Raw genomic sequence first — 16,710 nt, forward strand, 5'->3', positions numbered from 1 at the left:
CATCAAGTCAGTGATGCCATCCAGCCATCTCATCCTCTGTCATCCCCTTCTCCTCCTGCCCCCAATCCCTCCCAGCATCAGAGTCTTTTCCAATGAGTCAACTCTTCGCATGAGGTGGCCAAAGTACTGGAGTTTCAGCTTTAGCATCATTCCTTCCAAAGAAATCCCAGGGCTGATCTCCTTCAGAATGGACTGGTTGGATCTCCTTGCAGTCCAAGGGACTCTAAAGAGTCTTCTCCAACACCACAGTTCAAAAGCATCAATTCTTCGGCACTCAGCCTTCTTTACAGTCCAACTCTCACTCTCAAAAATGCAATATTAAAAAAAATCACAAAAATTATAGAAAATGTATATGAAATTTGCTTTAAAATTAGGGTCTTTCTTTTGCAAGGTAATAATAGGTTATAAAAATGAAAATTAAAGGAGTAATAAAGAATGTAAAAATTAAAAATTTAAAAAATGATAATAGTAAAATATATCTAGGAATTTCTCTGGAGCTGTTGAGGGCAGTGTGGGGTCAGTTCAGTTTCAGATATTTCCTTGTTCCAATTTATACTTCTTCTCAAGGTCTATAGGCCCCTTTCAGTGTAGTTGGTGCTTACTACAGGGTTTTCATCTGTTGCACCTGTCATTTCCAAAGTGATTCCCTCTTCTTTGTTTATTTTGGCTTCCTCTGTTTGCAAGTCTCTTCAGTGTCTAACTTGCACCCTGACACAAGAGGGTGAAGATGATCACTTATTTAGGCTCACTTGTTCAGTTGTGCTCTGGGGAGGAAGGAACACTGCAAACAAATATCACTGGCATGTGTGAGGAGTGCTTGCAGTGTCTGGGCCACAGTGGGTTTGCCCTTGCTTACAGAGCGTGTGCTTTCCTCGTCTATACTGCTCAGGCTCCAGGTCGCTCTGCAAGGGAACTGTCGAAAATGGGTCCTGGGTTGTGTGCACTTCCCAGGTCCAAGTCATTCAGGTTCAGATTCTTGGATACTCCACAAAGGCACCCACTGGGTTGGGCCTGAGTTTTGTGCCCCTCCCAGGTCCAAGTAGCTCAGACGACCAGGTGCTTGGGGAGCACACTCTCTCCAGGTGGGTGGTTTGTCTTATCGCCTCCCCACCCCAGCTGCTCAGTTTCCTGGGTGCACAGCAGGAGTGCTGAACAGGTGTGCTGTGTGTCTCCTCTAGGGAGCTGATCTTTGGCTGCAGCCCTCCTGGCAGATGTCAACCATCCAGGATCCCAGGAAGACTTGGTTAGCAACCATAAGCCTGCTCGCAATTCGGTAGAGGATGCTGTATTTTGGGCAGTGATTGCCGCTTGCCTTCCGGCTCTGACTGTCGCCCGTCTGCCTCTCTGCCTCCAGTGGGGGGTGGGTGGATCCGTAGCTGTCTAGCTCTCCTCTGGTATTCGCTCAGTCCTTCTTTCTGTGAGTGGGCCTAGCAGTGCTTTAGGTTAGAGCTTTTCATGGGAAAATTCTCTCTCTCTCTCTCTCTCTCTCTTTATTTTTCTCTCTCTGGCTATCCCATAGTTTGGGTTATTATCTCATGTTAGCTCCTTCAGATTATCCTCACACATTCAGCACAGTCCTTACCCTAAGCAACATAGCCGGCATCTACTTGTCAGCCCCCACTTGCTGGTGGTGGACTGAGCCTCTGGGCTACTTCTCATGGGAATTGTGGTTAGGCACATTATCCGTGTTTCCCCCCCCACCCCCCACTCCCAGTTATGTTGCTCTCTGAGATTCCAAAACTCCCCACAGACCTACTGGTGAGAGGGTGTTTGGAAACTTTTCCTGGTTCCTCCTTCACAACTACCTCCCTGGGATGGGTCTCCATCCCTAACTCTTTGTCTCTCTTTTTATCTTTTATATTTTGTCCTACCTCCTTTTGAAGACAATGGGCTGCTTTTCTGGGTGCCTGGTGTCCTCCACCAGCGTTCAGAAGTTGTTTTGTGGAATTTGCTCAGCATTCAAATGATCTTTCAATGAATTTGTGGGGGAGAAAGTGGTCTCCCCATCCTATTCCTCCACCATCTTCAATGCTATGATTTTAGAAGGCACTAGTCTGCTCTATTACAAAGAATGTCTAGTACAGAGTAACTTAAAATGAATGAAGTCAAAGTTCCCATCCCTTTAGATTTCAAACACAATGATATAGTTTGGTACAGTATTACAGTATTTGAATAATAACATAATGGAATTACAGGCCTGTTAATATTTTGTCATTGTTGTTAAAGAAAGAAAGAAAAAAAAAGAAACCACTGAATGGTCCTTTTTTCTACTTTTCACAAGATTTCATAGATACCTGTATGTTTATTTTGCCACTATCATGGTTATAGAATCACATTCACATCATAAACTCCAAGACACATAATTTCTGGATGATACTTAGATTTAAAGTGGTGTCATAATATCTCATTTAATAAAACTACAGGGCATAAAGCATTCTTTTATGCTTATTTTTCAACTTTTCTAAGCCATCTGAAAGAAAAGGGTTTGGAAACAAGCTGATGAAAGGCAGTGCTCTAGTTTGGGTGACATGGGGGGAAGCATTTCCATTGTCCCAATACAGATAATGACCAACCATGTTGGTAAAATTAATTTCCCTTCTCTGGGTCCTTTCACCCCCTTGTTGATGCTATTCACCTCCTCCCCTCACCACTCCCACTTCCCTTAGCTCACAGATTCCAAAGCCTTTTCTTTGTGTGCTGAGAAATCTGCCACTATGAGAATCTAACCATGAGGCAGAATCTGTCTCCAGAACAGCTCAGAGGCAGTACTTGCCCTTCTCTTCCTTGCTGATCACCGATGTGTTGACATTGTATTTAAATTCTGCTCATATGATGTGTCTGCTCAGGAAGTTGATTCAGGGACAGTGAAGCAAAAGCAGGCATTAGCTCTGGATTTATTCCAGTGGTGGAAGTATCTAGAATATGGTGGCAAATGAAAGTACCATTTGTGGGGTCCAGTGTCATCATGGGGTGATGCCAACAATGGCATTAGATGTTCACTGAGGTCTGGAATGGCAGCTCAAACAAAGCTTCCTTGGGAATGACCAACTGGTTCCTATATGCAGCATCCCTTGCAATCTGTCTGTTTACATATTCTCTAGCCTTCCTGTGCTTGTGTGTTTGTTTATAGTTAGATTCTGTTGTTTGCAGTCTAGAACTAAAACTGAGACTTCATTCCTAAACCTCTTACATGTAAGTTATTTTACTTCCTATCTACTCCTGACACATAAAGGCTCATAAAATAAATCTGAGTTCATTTTTTTTTACAGAGTATGTGAAAATAGGATCAGAAAGAAAGGTGTAATCTAATTCTCTTACTAGATAATGTCTTATTTGCCTGGAGAACATGCATCTGTAGCTGATAATAGGAGTTCTAGGGTTTAAGAAGATACAAGAACTTTACAATATCTTTGCATGGTGAATATCCACACAGCACATCCAGATTCTTCACTTCCTCTCCAACAACGCCTTCCCTTTAACTCATGCCAATTAATTTCCTCTATTTATAATATATCCTGCATTTAGTATCAGCTTCACAGCTTCCTATTTTATATTTTCCAGATTTGGGAATGCGTCAGCCCCTTTTAATGATTTTCAGAAATCTACCTTTAAGTCTTCTACATCATTTCCTTCCTTGACAATAAAATTTCTTCCAATGTGTCAGAATGTATTATTTTTATTAATAAGAATGTCACTAATAGTGACACTTTAGATTATGCCATGTACCTTTCTTAGTATCTAACTGTATCAAAAAGGTCAAACTAGCCTTTGCATTACCCAGTACACATAGGAGATTTCAGTTTTTATGGCACTTTTTTTTTTACAAGTTTGTATTTCCAATAACTTAAAATGGCAAGATAAGGAAGTACCCTCAGCCTCTTCCACTAGACCTGGGTTCTATTTAAAGTCAAGTCTCTTTGGACAGAAAACAGCTTTTTCATTCAGAAGCTCTAGAAGCTGCTTTCTTCAATTCACAATCTTAGTTCAAAATCCTGCAGCAACAGAAGCACTTGTAAGACCAGGGGATCTCACTCTTCTTTAAAGAAGTTAAACTGTAGTTTAACTTCTGATGTTGGTATCACCAACAAGAAGACACTGGTTACCAAGATTGTCCAAGTGATCTGTGGACAGAACTGACTTATTAATGTTCTCTGACTGTGTTAAAGGGTGTCAGATTGGGGCTAAGTCAAAAGTAAGAAAGTACATAATTCAGAGACCTGTCTCAGACTGCTACTGTGGGAAACACTTTGCCAGCAAATGTTTCTGAATTCACGGGCCCAGCGGCTACACTTTACAGGGATTTGCTGGAACTAATAGTGAAGTTAGGTTCAGTGGGATCTTTCAACAGATGCAGTTCAAGGATGGTTCTGGTAAGTAATTGAGTACACAAAAGTCACGATCCCTTGTTCAAAAGCTTGCTGCTGCTGCTGCTGCTGCTAAGTCACTTCAGTCATGTTTGACTCTGTGTGATCCCATAGACAGAAGCCCGCCAGGCTCCCCCATCCCTGGGATTCTCCAGGCAAGAATACTGGAGTGGGTTGCCATTTCCTTCTCCAATGCATGAAAGTGAAAATTGAAAGTGAAGTCTCTCAGTCATGTCCGACTCTTAGCGAGTCCATGAACTGCAGCCCACCAGGTTCCTCTGTCCATGGGATTCTCCAGGCAAGAGTACTGGAGTGGGGTGCCATCGCCTTCTCCCAAAAGCTTGCTAAAGAACCTTTTAAGAATCTGACCCCAAGTTCTCTGAAAATACCTAATATATGACTCTGGACAGTAACCAATCACTTCCCTGATCTTTTCTCTGCTCCAGCCTTTGACAAAGTCCACTGCTTTTGAGTTTTGCTTTTTCCCACAAATTGAGATAACTTGTTCCCTTGCTTAACTGTAGTAGAATGTATCATAGTATATCATCATCTAGTGAATTTTGAATTTCAAATTGGGAGAAGAACTTGGGTGCTTTTACATTTCCAATAGGGAAATATAAAAATAAATTGTGTGGTACCTGTCTTTAAGGATGTTACAATCTAGTGGGAGCAACTTGTATGTAAATGGCTGATTATGATACAAGGCAACGTGAAATAAGCATTAACTAGAGGGCAGGCTCATCCATGGTAACACAGATAATGGAGCAATTAATTCTAACTGAAAGGGAATGAGAAGCTCCTGTGTAAAGGTGGTGGCATTTGAGAAAGTTACACAGAATAATTATAAGTTTTGAGGGGTGACAGAGGAGAAAAAAGTGTTTCATTGCTAGAACAGAATTGGCATAAGCATATAGGTTCAATTCAAGAGTTTTTTGTTCTGTTTTGTTTTAATCTACCACCTGCAAGACACTATATAGTAGGCTCTGGGAAAGACGCACAGAGAAATGACACGTTTTCTTTTCTCCTATCCTTTAACTTCTGTTTAGAGAGAAAAGTCATTTCTGTATGAATATATTTGAAGAATTCATAACATATGGCTGACTGGAACAATGTAACTGAGTTGGAAGTCCTTTAAAAATCTATAGCACATGAGATCAAGACAGCGCTTTTTTCAGAGGAAATAAAGATTTCTAGGGGACATGGAGGTATGAGCTGTTTCTTAAAAGGAGGATAAAATTTAACATGATAAGTAAGGGATACGGATATTCAAAATGACAGGTATGGCATGAACAAGATCTAAAGGCGGAAATAATCCTGGCATGCCCATGTGATTGTGAAAGCACCAATCTAAAGTACAAGGTGATTTTGGCCCAATCTAGGAAGATAAAAAAATAGAAATTAATGTTTAGGTAAATTCATTGTCTGAAAAATTCAGGCAGACAAATTAAGTGAGCAAAGCAGTCTGAGCACATGATGAAAGATAGTAAAGAATACTGTAGCTCAGTTTCAACCAAAAGAAAGACACCACTAGGCTCTAGCCAGTATCTAGAGCCATTATCATTCCTGTAGTAAACTCTGCTCTAATGTTGCCAGACCCTCCCATTTGTTACAATGTGTCATTAAATTGGAACTATATATATATATAAATTAGAAATATATAAATATATATTCATAAATAATTTTATAAATAAATTTTAGAAATTATAAATAAATATATAATATACACATAAATTGGAAATACAAACATAGTGGTGGTGGTGGTGGTGGTGGTTTAATCACTAAGTTGTATCGAACTTTTGAGACCCCAGGGACTGTAGCCTTCCAGGATCCTCTGTCCTTGGGATTTTCCAGGCAAGAATACTGGAATGGGTAGCCATTTCCTTCTCCAGGGACTCTTCTGACCCAGGAATTGTTCCTGCATCTCTTGCACTGGCAGGTGGTCTCCTGTGTTCTAGGTAGATTCTCTACCAACGGGGCTACCATGGAGGACATATACATGCATGAAGTGACGTGAAGTGAAGTCGCTCAGTCGTGTCCGACTGTTTGCGACCCCATGGACTGTAGCCTATCAGGCTCCTCCATCTATGGGATTTTCCAGGCAAGAGTGCTGGAGTGGATTGCCATTTTATATATGTGTGTGTGTGTATGTATGAATTAGAATATATATAATAGAATATATATATATATATATATATATATATACACACACACACATATATATATAAACTAGAAAACAAAACAAAATTTTGTTGGTCAAAACCTACTTAGACATGTAAGAATTCCCTGCGTCACATCTAGTATGTGGCCCATTGCTTCTTAAACTCTGCCCAACTATAGAGGGTAAAGACTGCTGGAACTAGAGCTTTTGCATTATATTCGATGGCCATTTAAGGTTACAGAACATAGATGCAACATAAGGAAAGTAGCATGTTTTAACTAGGTACCAACAATGCAGGTTATTTGTATATGAAAACTATTAAAGGAAAGGGAATTGATAAGAATTACTGATTGCTATTAAAGTTTTTTAAATGTTTTTCTAGATAAATTCATTTTAGAAGTCTATCTGTTGTTTAAACTGGTAACAAGAAAAGTTTACAACAAAAATTTGGAAATATTTATTGGTTCTGACATCTTTTCAACTGTCTCATTTGCCTTTAAGAAGAAAACCTGCAGCTATAAGACTCTTCTCCATTCTAATAGGGAAAGGATTCAAGTTGGGCCTGAAGCAGTACTTGATAAGCGACTCATTATTTGCCAGCACTATGAGGTGCCAATGTTGGATGCCACCATGAGGTCTTGGTCAGGTTCATTTGTGTGCCTGTTGTGTCTGAGTCTATGAGCCTGGCTAACTTTGAAACGAACTGGGGTTTGAGTGTTTGCAAGAGATGCTTTGGGTCTAGTCAGTTTTTGAATTGATAGTTCATAAGTCATTCAGAAAAATCTTATGTTAATACACTCTTGGTTTAGGTTTTCCCCAGCCTAGTGTGAAAGAATTGAAATTGATGTTAAAAATGTAACTTCTAAGCTTTCACACTGCAATACAGAAGGCTTGTTATTTAACAAAAAAGCTCATACTTTCTCTCCCCTCTCAGGAATTCCTGACAGATAGAGGAGCTTAGTAACAGGGCAGAATTGGGTAGAATAAAATATTTCTCTTGGAGATTACAATATTCCACCTCTGAATGAAATGCAGCCTCCAGATGTTGCCTGTTTCACTGAAAACCAACTGCTAGATTTTATGAACAATGCAAATTCCTAAAATGTAACAGAGCTTTCTAATGCTGAGAAAACATTTAGAAGAGCATCAAATCTTGAAAATGTGCTAATGAGCTACAAAGTCTGATTAAAGCAAAGGTACAATGTTCCAAAAACATGTTTTGTGATTTAGATAAGTATGGCTTAGGTTTCATCATAGATGTGAGCACTTTAAAGGCAGAGTGTGCAAAGATAAGAAAGTTTCAGTAATAAAAACAATTCACAACAGCTCCTTATTAAGTTATTTTCAGTAGAAAGTGTTAAGATCTGAGAACTGTATAAAAAGGGAAAGAAAGGAAAAGCAGGCTACATATACAGACCATTTACTCACTAAAAGATGAACTATTAAGGCTTCATAACATAAAACATGACATTTCAAATTATTTAATTTGATGATTGTTTATAAATAATAAGCCCAAGTTATGAGCAGATGTGAACAAAGATGAACATCTTCTGTTACTTAATTGTGGAGGATAGAATAGTTGGAAGTATTTTTTATAGACAATATCCCTCTGGGATAGAAAATCCTCACATATTTCAGCTTTAGTTAAGATCAAACTGATTTAATTAGCATTTTCATCTAATTTATTGCTCAGAATTCCCTTTAGTGAGGCATGCTTTTGATAAATTTCAAGGAATGCTGTTTTCAGAAAAGTTTGAAATTAGACATATAAAACCAAAATGAGAAGCTTTTTAAGATAAGCCAAAATTATCTTAAAAACTAAAATGACAAAATTGGAAAGTCATAAACTATATTGTTATGTTAATAAGAAGATATGACTTACACAGAATAACTCAGGATTATTCTATATTTATCGTATTTGGGGCACAGGGCATAATTTACCTGGAGAATTTCAATTAAAGTTACACACAACTAATTAGAGAAAAAAGGATTTCTCACTCTTTTGACTGAATGATAATGCTGCCATGTTGGTTAGTTATCTTGTAAGGTCATTATAAATCATAGAGGTATTGAAAAAATATAACTAAATGTGTGAATAACTTTGTTTCATTTTTATCTTCTGATTTCAGATGATAAAAATTGATTATGAATGAGTGTTCCCACAACACATTTCACACTCTGGAGACTAGAATTTCACTTCCACTTCTTTGCATATGCAGATATGGACTCTATACTATGGAGAAGGAAACTATAAATTTAGTACCTCAGACAGGCATTGTGAATATACGAATGTGTTCACAACACATTATCAATATGGTTACAAAACAGAAGCAAGATGTAGACACAATCTTGGTAGACTTTATCTAATTAATTTCCTATATGGCATTTTTCACTTGACCGAAAAGGGAACCACTGATGCATTCTTCTTTTTACTTACAATTCTATTCCCAGAAGGTAGAAAAAAAATCATATAATGCTGTACTTGATTTTGACCAATAAGAATGAACCAGTTAAATTTAATTTTAGGGGAGAGATGCTGAACTACTCTAACACAATTATATCCTTAAGCACACCTCATTGATAAAGCAACTACCGTGTACCCTATTTGTGACACCAGGGACTTTTGAGGAATTAGTATTAGAAATATCATTATCAAGGGTTGCAAATACACCTCCTTCCTCTTTCCTTAGTATACCTTAAGCGTTTCATTGCTTTAGAAATATTTTCAAAGACATAATGAGAAAACTATCCATCAAGATTCATTAATGATTTCTGTATCAACATGCTAGAAAAAGAGCAACACTAATCCTCAGTTTCCTACAGGCTTTACTAAGCTTACCTTGTGGTACAGTTCTTCAGAACCATCCCTAGTGAAGGTTAAGAAAAGCTTATGTTTGTTAAATATTATCAAGGAACAGCTTCCTCTTTTCCCAAATCACCCATCTTCATTCCTTCTACTGCTTTCACAAAATAAGTATGTACATCCAAATTTAATACATCCTATATTTAACATGAAGAAAATTCTCTAGGGAGAATCAATGATTTAAGTAAAGAATTTCAAATATTTTAGGAATCATGGGTCCATGATCACCTCATACTATGAAGTAATTAATAAAAAAAAATTCAACCTGAGGTTATCACAGATCCTAAGGGAGTTTTTGCAAGTAAAACTACTGCCATCATGACATAAAAATAGTTGGTTGTCCTCATTCAAATTGCACCCATTGTTTCTGAATTCGTATGAATTCAAATGCTTCTTTGAAGTTTCTGTAAGTTTCTTAATGTTGTTAAAATAAGAATGCCATTTAACGTGTGCTTCAGAAACTAAGCATTTACTTGCTGATTTCAGAAAATATTAACTTGGGTGCCACAACCAAAACAAAATCTTGGATTGATATTTCTTAAGTAATCAAAGATTATGTGAAAGAACAAAATGGTGTTTTGCAGAGAATGGGAAATAAGGCAGAAAGCATTTCTCTGGAGACATAGGACAAGTTTGCTCTGCTTAAGCAAAGTAAACAAAAACCTGGGGTACCAATCATACAGCTAAAAGAGGGCTTGGAAACTATAACATACTTATCACATCTGCCAAATTATATCTCCTAATAGCTCTAACATTAATAAACATTCATACATGGCTAAAGTCTGTGAGTAATTTATAGAATGCATATATTTATAAAAAGTTCTTTTTCTCTGATGAATATATTTACTCCCCAGAGATAAATTTAAAGTCACATGACCATAGGATTTAAGCACCTATCAGATAACAGCAATCTATTTCAAAGCAAAGTACACAGACTCAGATTTTCTTTCCATATGTAAGAATATTTGGTAGCTATGTAGACGCAAATATTAGGAAAAGAGCCACTGTTATTAAGGACAGAGACTTACCAGTGCTTGTCAGAAAGTTCACATTTCTCATCACACCTTCTGTGTAAGCCCCTGGCTCGTAACTGTCCATTTCACCTGTGACAATGTGAGCAACTCTTGCTGCCCGTCCTCTGATAGCACCTGCAGCTCGGTCTAGATTATCAGCATCCTGGTCTCTCAAGGCTATGATACATTTGTTGACATCTTCTAAGATATGGCTCTCTGTAAGTAAACAGATCAAATTAGTTTAGTGGGTTTGTTTCTTTTTTTTTTTTAATCACACAAATCTAGCATACTGTGTGTGCGTGCGTGCCATGTCACTTCAATTTTGTCCAACTCTGTGTGACCCTATGGACTGTAGCTTGCCAGGCTCTTTTGTCCATGGGATTCTCCAGGCAAGAATATTAGGGCATTGCCATGCCCTCCTCCAGGGGATCTTCCCAACCCAGGACCTGAACCCATGTCTCTTAAGTCTCCTGCACTGACAGGAGCGCTCCTTCCCACTAGCGCCAATACTGTAATTTTGTTAATTTCTGGTTGCACACAGGTACACATTGGGAATGAAGATCACTGACAACTAAGAAGAAAAAATACAGACAATTCTGCTTATACCTTTTTAAAATAGCACAACTTGTAAATTCAAAACTTTGCATTTTTATCAGCAATTCTTATAGATTGCAACTGACTTTAGATTCTGATTCCAATAGATTAGATTTTAGATTTGAATGGTTTATAAATGGAAATTAAGGGAAAATTCTATATTAAAGCAAAATAAAATGTATAATGATGGAACACAATTCTAATAAAAGCAATACTATGTAGATTATGAAACTATACTAAATATAAAGATAAAACTACAGCATTCCATTCAACTAATATTCATTGATGTGAGCTATTTAATACAACTATAGAAATCTTATAAATTAGGAAATGATAAAAACTGTGAGATATATAAATTTTATATTGTAAAGCAGCACCCTCACTACAACTATAAAAGACTCATATATAAAGAGTGCTTTACAAAGATTGATTGACTTGAAGAAAATGAATCCCAGAGAAACTTGCTCACTCTAAAGAGTAGCTCCAGACCTCTTTCTCTCCTTCCTTCTTTGCATGATTAGTGCATGAAGAAAGCAGGGAGTTATTAGTATAGTATAACAATGTGGTTTTCTTTTTCCCATAAAATGATTCATGCTCCCAGACAAAACTAATGAGTGGAGCCGAGTAAACATGTGGAATATCAACAAGCACGGGCAATGATATTTCTAAGAAATTTAAAGGATGTTAAAAGAATGGTTTCTGTCTTTATTAAATGAATCCCCACCCAAAATATTTTAAGCCTCTATTACTTCAAAACATGCACAGAAAACAACTACAACAAAAAAGGCCTCAGTAATTTCCAGAACATATTGTTAACTTTCTCACTTTCTCTCTCTCCTCTCTGGACTTGTTGATTTTCTGCAGATAGGCTACACAAAACAGGCATTCATAAAGCTGTTTCTTTGCAGAGTCACACCTTCCTCTTATTGTGCAAAGCATAAAATCCAAGCTATCAAAGAATATGGTCCCCAGTGAACTTCTAAGACTTGATGTCTACTATTCCTCTGCATGCCTCTTATGCTTCAGTTATATTTATTTTATAATTTTCCAAACCTGCCATAATTTTTCAAGCCTCTGTGCCCAGTGAGCATACTAGAACCTTGACCAAGACTGCTCTTTCGGGTTTCTAGACCCAATTTCACTTGGGTCTGTATATGTGTTTGTGTGCGTAGGCTTTTCCAACTAGCAACTCTATACACCAATGGGGTGATCTGGAAGTTAACTCAATTCCAACACTATCTACCTGGAGATGTGTTCTTCCAGGTGGCTCAGACAGTAAAGAATCTGTCTGCAAAGCAGGAGGCCTGGGTTCAATCCCTAGGTCCAGAAGATGCCCTGGAGAAGGGAATGACAATCCACTCCAATATTCTTGCCTGGAGAATTCCATGGACAGAGGAGCCTGGCATATAGGAGTGCTAGAGCCCTTGGAGTCACAAAGAGTTGGACACGACTGAGCGACTAACACAGACACACAGACACACACACACACACACACACACACACACACACACATATCTGGAGATAACATCAGATTCCACAGATTAAGGGTTTAGTCTCACAAGACTACACACTTTCCACCCCTACTACAGACACCAATCATAAGCCAAGATTTTTACCTGTGCTTCTGAGTAACTGCTACAAACTAAAGGTTCCCATGACCCCCTCCTCAGACTTTAGACACCCATCCAAGTTGAGGTTGTTACATGTATTTCTGACCAACTGGCTATAAATCAGAGGTTCCCACAACCTCCTTTTCAGGCATGACTAATTTACTAGAGTAGCTCAAAAAACTCAGAGAAACATTTTACTGACTAGATGTAACTTTTATAACTCAGGAATGGCTAGATGGAAGAGAAGCAGAGAGTAAGGATAGAGAAAGACACAGAGTTTCCATGCCCTCTCCAGGCACGTCACTTTCCTCAAATTTCCAAGGGTTCACCAACCGGGAAGCTCTCTAAACCCCATCATTTGGGGATTTTATGGAGGCTCTATTTCATAGGCTCAATTGATTAAATCATTAGCCATTGTAAATCAATTCAGGCTCCAGCCCTTTTACCCTTCCCAGAACTAAAGAGGAGGAACTGAAACCCTCTAATCACACGGTTGGTTGCCCTGTCATTCAGCCTCCATCCTTGGGGGGTTCCTCAAAGTAACTTCATTAACATAACTAAAGACACCTTTATTGCTCTTGTCACTTGTCCATTCCAAGGGTTTTAGGAGCTTTGTGTCAGAAAAAGGAAAATACCAAATCAGTCAGCTCAGTCTCTTCATCCTGTCCAACTCTTTGTGACCCCATGGACTATAGTACGCCAGGTCTCCCTGTCCATCACCAACTCCTGGAGTTTACTCAAACTCATATACATTGAGTTAGTGATGCCATCCAACCATCTAATCCTCTGTCATCCCCTTCTCCTCTTGCCTTCAATCTTTCCCGGAATCGGGGTCTTTTCCAGTGAGTTGGTTCTTTACATCAGGTGGCCAAAATACTGGAGTTTCAGATTCAGCATCAGTCCTTTCAATGAATATTCAGGATTGATTTCCTTTAGGATGGACTGGTTGGACCTTCTTCCTGTCCAAAGGACTCTAAAGAGTCTTCATGGATACCGCAGTTCAAAAACATTGATTCTTTGGTGCTCAGGTTTTTATACAGTCCAACTCCCACATCCATACTTGACTACCAGAAAAACCATAGCTTTGACTAAATGGTCTTTTGTTGGCAAAGTAACGTCTCTGCTTTTTAATAAGCTGTCTAGGTTGGTCATAACTTTTCTTAAAGGAGTGAGGTCTTTTAATCTCATGGCTGCAATCACCATCTGCAGTGATTTTGGAGCCCCCCAAAATAAAGTCTGTCACAGTTTCCACTGCTTCTCCATCTATTTGCCATGAATGATGGGACCAGATGCCATGATCTCAGTTTTCTGAATATAGAGTTTTAAGCCAACATTTTCACTCTCTTCTTTTACTTTCATCAAGAGGCTATTTAGTTCTCCACTTTCTGCCATAAGGGTGGTGTCATATACATATCTGAGGTTATTGATATTTCTCCCAGAAATCTTGATTTCAGCTTGTGTTTCATCCAGCCCAACATTTTGCATGATGTACTCTTCATATAAGTTAAATAAGCAGGGTGACAATATACAGCCTTGAGGTACTCATTTCCTGATTTGACCAGTCTGTTGTTCCATGTCCAGTTTTAACTGTTACTTCCTGGACTGCATACAGATTTCTAGGAGTCAGGTAGATCGTCTTGTATTCCCATCTCTTGGAGAATTTTCCACCAAATGTTGTGTTCTACACAGTCAAAGGCTTTGGCATAGTCAGTAAAGCAGAAGTAGATGTTTTTCTGGAACTAACTTTCTTTTATGATGATCCAAAGGATTTTGGCAATTTGATCTCTGGTTCCTCTGCCTTTATTCAATCCAGCTTGAACATCTGGAAATTCACAGTTCACATACTATTGAAGCCTGACTTGGAGAATTTTGAGACTTACTTTGTTAGCATGTGAGATGCGTCCAATTGTGCAGTAGTTTGAGCATCATTGGCATTGCCTTTCTTTGGGATTGGAATGAAAACTGACCTTTTCCAGTCCTGTGGCCACTGCTGAGTTTTCCAGATTTGCTGGCATACTGAGTGCAGCACTTTAACAGCATCGTCTTTTAGGATTTGAAATAGCTCAACTGGAATTCCATCACCTCCACTAGCCTAGTTCCTAGTGATGCTTCCTAAGGCAGATTTGACTTCACATTCCAGGATGTCTGTCTCTAGGTGAGTGATCACACCATCATGATTATCTGGGTCATGAAGATCTTTTTTGTATAGTTCTTCTGTGAATTTTTTCCACCTGTTCCTAACAACTTCTGCTCCTTAGGTCCATATAATTTCTGTCCTTTATTTGCCCATCTCTGCATGAAAACTTTCCTTGTTATCTCTAAATCTTGAAGAGATCTCTAGTCTTTCCCATTCTATTGTTTTCCTCTATTTCTTTGCACTGATCACTGAGGAAGGCTTTCTTATCTCTTCTTGCTATTCTTTGGAACTCTGCATTTAAATGGTTATATCTTTCCTTTTCTCCTTTGCCTTTTGCTTCTCTTCTTTTCATAGTTGTTTACAAAGCTTCCTCAGAAAACCATTTGCTGTCTTGCATTTCTTTTTCTTAGGGATGGTCTTGATCACTACCTACTGTACAATGTCATGAACCTTAGTCATTAGTTCTTTAGGCACTCTATCAGACCTAATCCCTTGAATCTATTTGTCACTTCCACTGCATAGTCATAAGGGATTTGATTTAGGTCATACCTGAATGGTCTACTAGTTTTCCCTATTTTCCTCAATTTAAGTTTGAATTTGCCAATAAGGAGTTCATGATCTGAGCCACGGTCAGCTCCTGGTCTTTTTTTGCTGACTGTATAAAACTTCTCCATCTTTGGCTGCAAAGAATACGATCAATCTGATTTCGGTATTGACCATCTGGTGATGTCCTTGTGTAGAGTCTTCTCTTGTGTTATTGGAAGAGGGTATTTGTTATGACCTGTGCCTTCTTTTGGCACAACTCTATTAGCCTTTGCCCTGCTTCATTCTGTACTCCAAGGAGAAATTTGCCCGTTACTCCAGGTATTTCTCGACTTCCTACTTTTGTATTCTAGTCCCCTATAATGAAAATGACATCTTTTTTGGGTGTTAGTTCTAAAAGGTCTTGTAGGTCTTCATAGAATGATTCAACTTCAGCTTTTTCAGCATTATTGGTCAGGACATAGGCTTGGATTACTGTGATACTGAATGGTTTACATTGGAAACAAACAGAGGTCATTCTGTCATTTTTGAGATTGCATCCAATTACTGCATTTTGGAATCTTGTTAACTATGATGGCTACTCCATTTCTACTAAGGGATTCTATCCACAGTACTAGATATAAGGATCATGTGAGTTAAATTCACCCATTCCAGTCTATTTTAGTTCGCTGATTCATAACATGTCAATGTTCACTCTTGCCATCTCCTGTTTGACCATTTCCAATTTGCCTTGATTCATGGACCTAATGTTCCAGGTTCCTATGCAATATTGCCTTTTACAGCATTGGACTTTGCTTCCATCACCAGTCACATCCACAACTGGCTGTTGTTTTTGCTTTGGCTCTGTCTCTTCATTCTTTCTGGAGTTATCTCTCCACTGATCTCCAGTAGCATATTGGGCACCTACCAACTTTGGGCCTTCATCTTTCAGTGTCCTATTTTTTTGCCTTTTCCTACTGTTCATGGGGTTCCCAAGGCAAGAATACTGAAGTGGTTTGCCATTCCCTTCTCCAGGGGACCACGATTTCTCAGACCTCTCCACCATGACCCGGCCATCTTGGGTGGCCCTACAGAGCATGACTCAGAGTTTCATTGACTTAGACAGGCTGTGGTCCATGTGATCATATTGGTTAGTTTTCTGTGATTGTGGTTTCAGTCTGTCTACCCTCTGATGGAGAAGGATAAGAGGTTTATGGAAGCTTCTTGATGGGAGAGACTGACTGATACATATTTTTTATTCCAAACCATAATATCACAGTTGTCAATCCCCTCTGGCCTGTTTGCTCATATTATTCTTCCAATAGACTAGTCAAATGCTCTGCCTCAGGACAGGCAAATTCAGTTCCATGATGTTTGGGTTTCACATAAAATAGTTTACATGTTTCATTAGAGCTTCTTTCTGTGTTTTAATGATGTACAAATGAAACT

The 16,710-nt window shown here is 38.6% G+C and overlaps 1 protein-coding gene across 8 annotated transcripts in view; it reads right to left on the reverse strand.

The window, feature by feature from the left end:
• The window catches only part of CTNNA3 (catenin alpha 3), a 1,860,557-nt gene that overhangs the window by 500,852 nt on the left and 1,342,995 nt on the right, over positions 1-16,710 (reverse strand). For all 8 annotated transcript variants that reach the window (XR_009598595.1, XR_009598596.1, XM_004021400.6 and 5 more), the window contains one exon: positions 10,414-10,614. Coding sequence is in view for 6 of the 8 variants with exons in the window: in XM_004021400.6 (XP_004021449.1) it covers positions 10,414-10,614 (201 nt within the window). In the remaining 2 variants the exon portion in view is untranslated. The remainder of the gene's footprint in view (positions 1-10,413; positions 10,615-16,710) is intronic.

Source organism: Ovis aries, chromosome 25 (assembly GCF_016772045.2).
Source record: "Ovis aries strain OAR_USU_Benz2616 breed Rambouillet chromosome 25, ARS-UI_Ramb_v3.0, whole genome shotgun sequence".
NCBI classification, from domain to species: domain Eukaryota; kingdom Metazoa; phylum Chordata; class Mammalia; order Artiodactyla; family Bovidae; genus Ovis; species Ovis aries.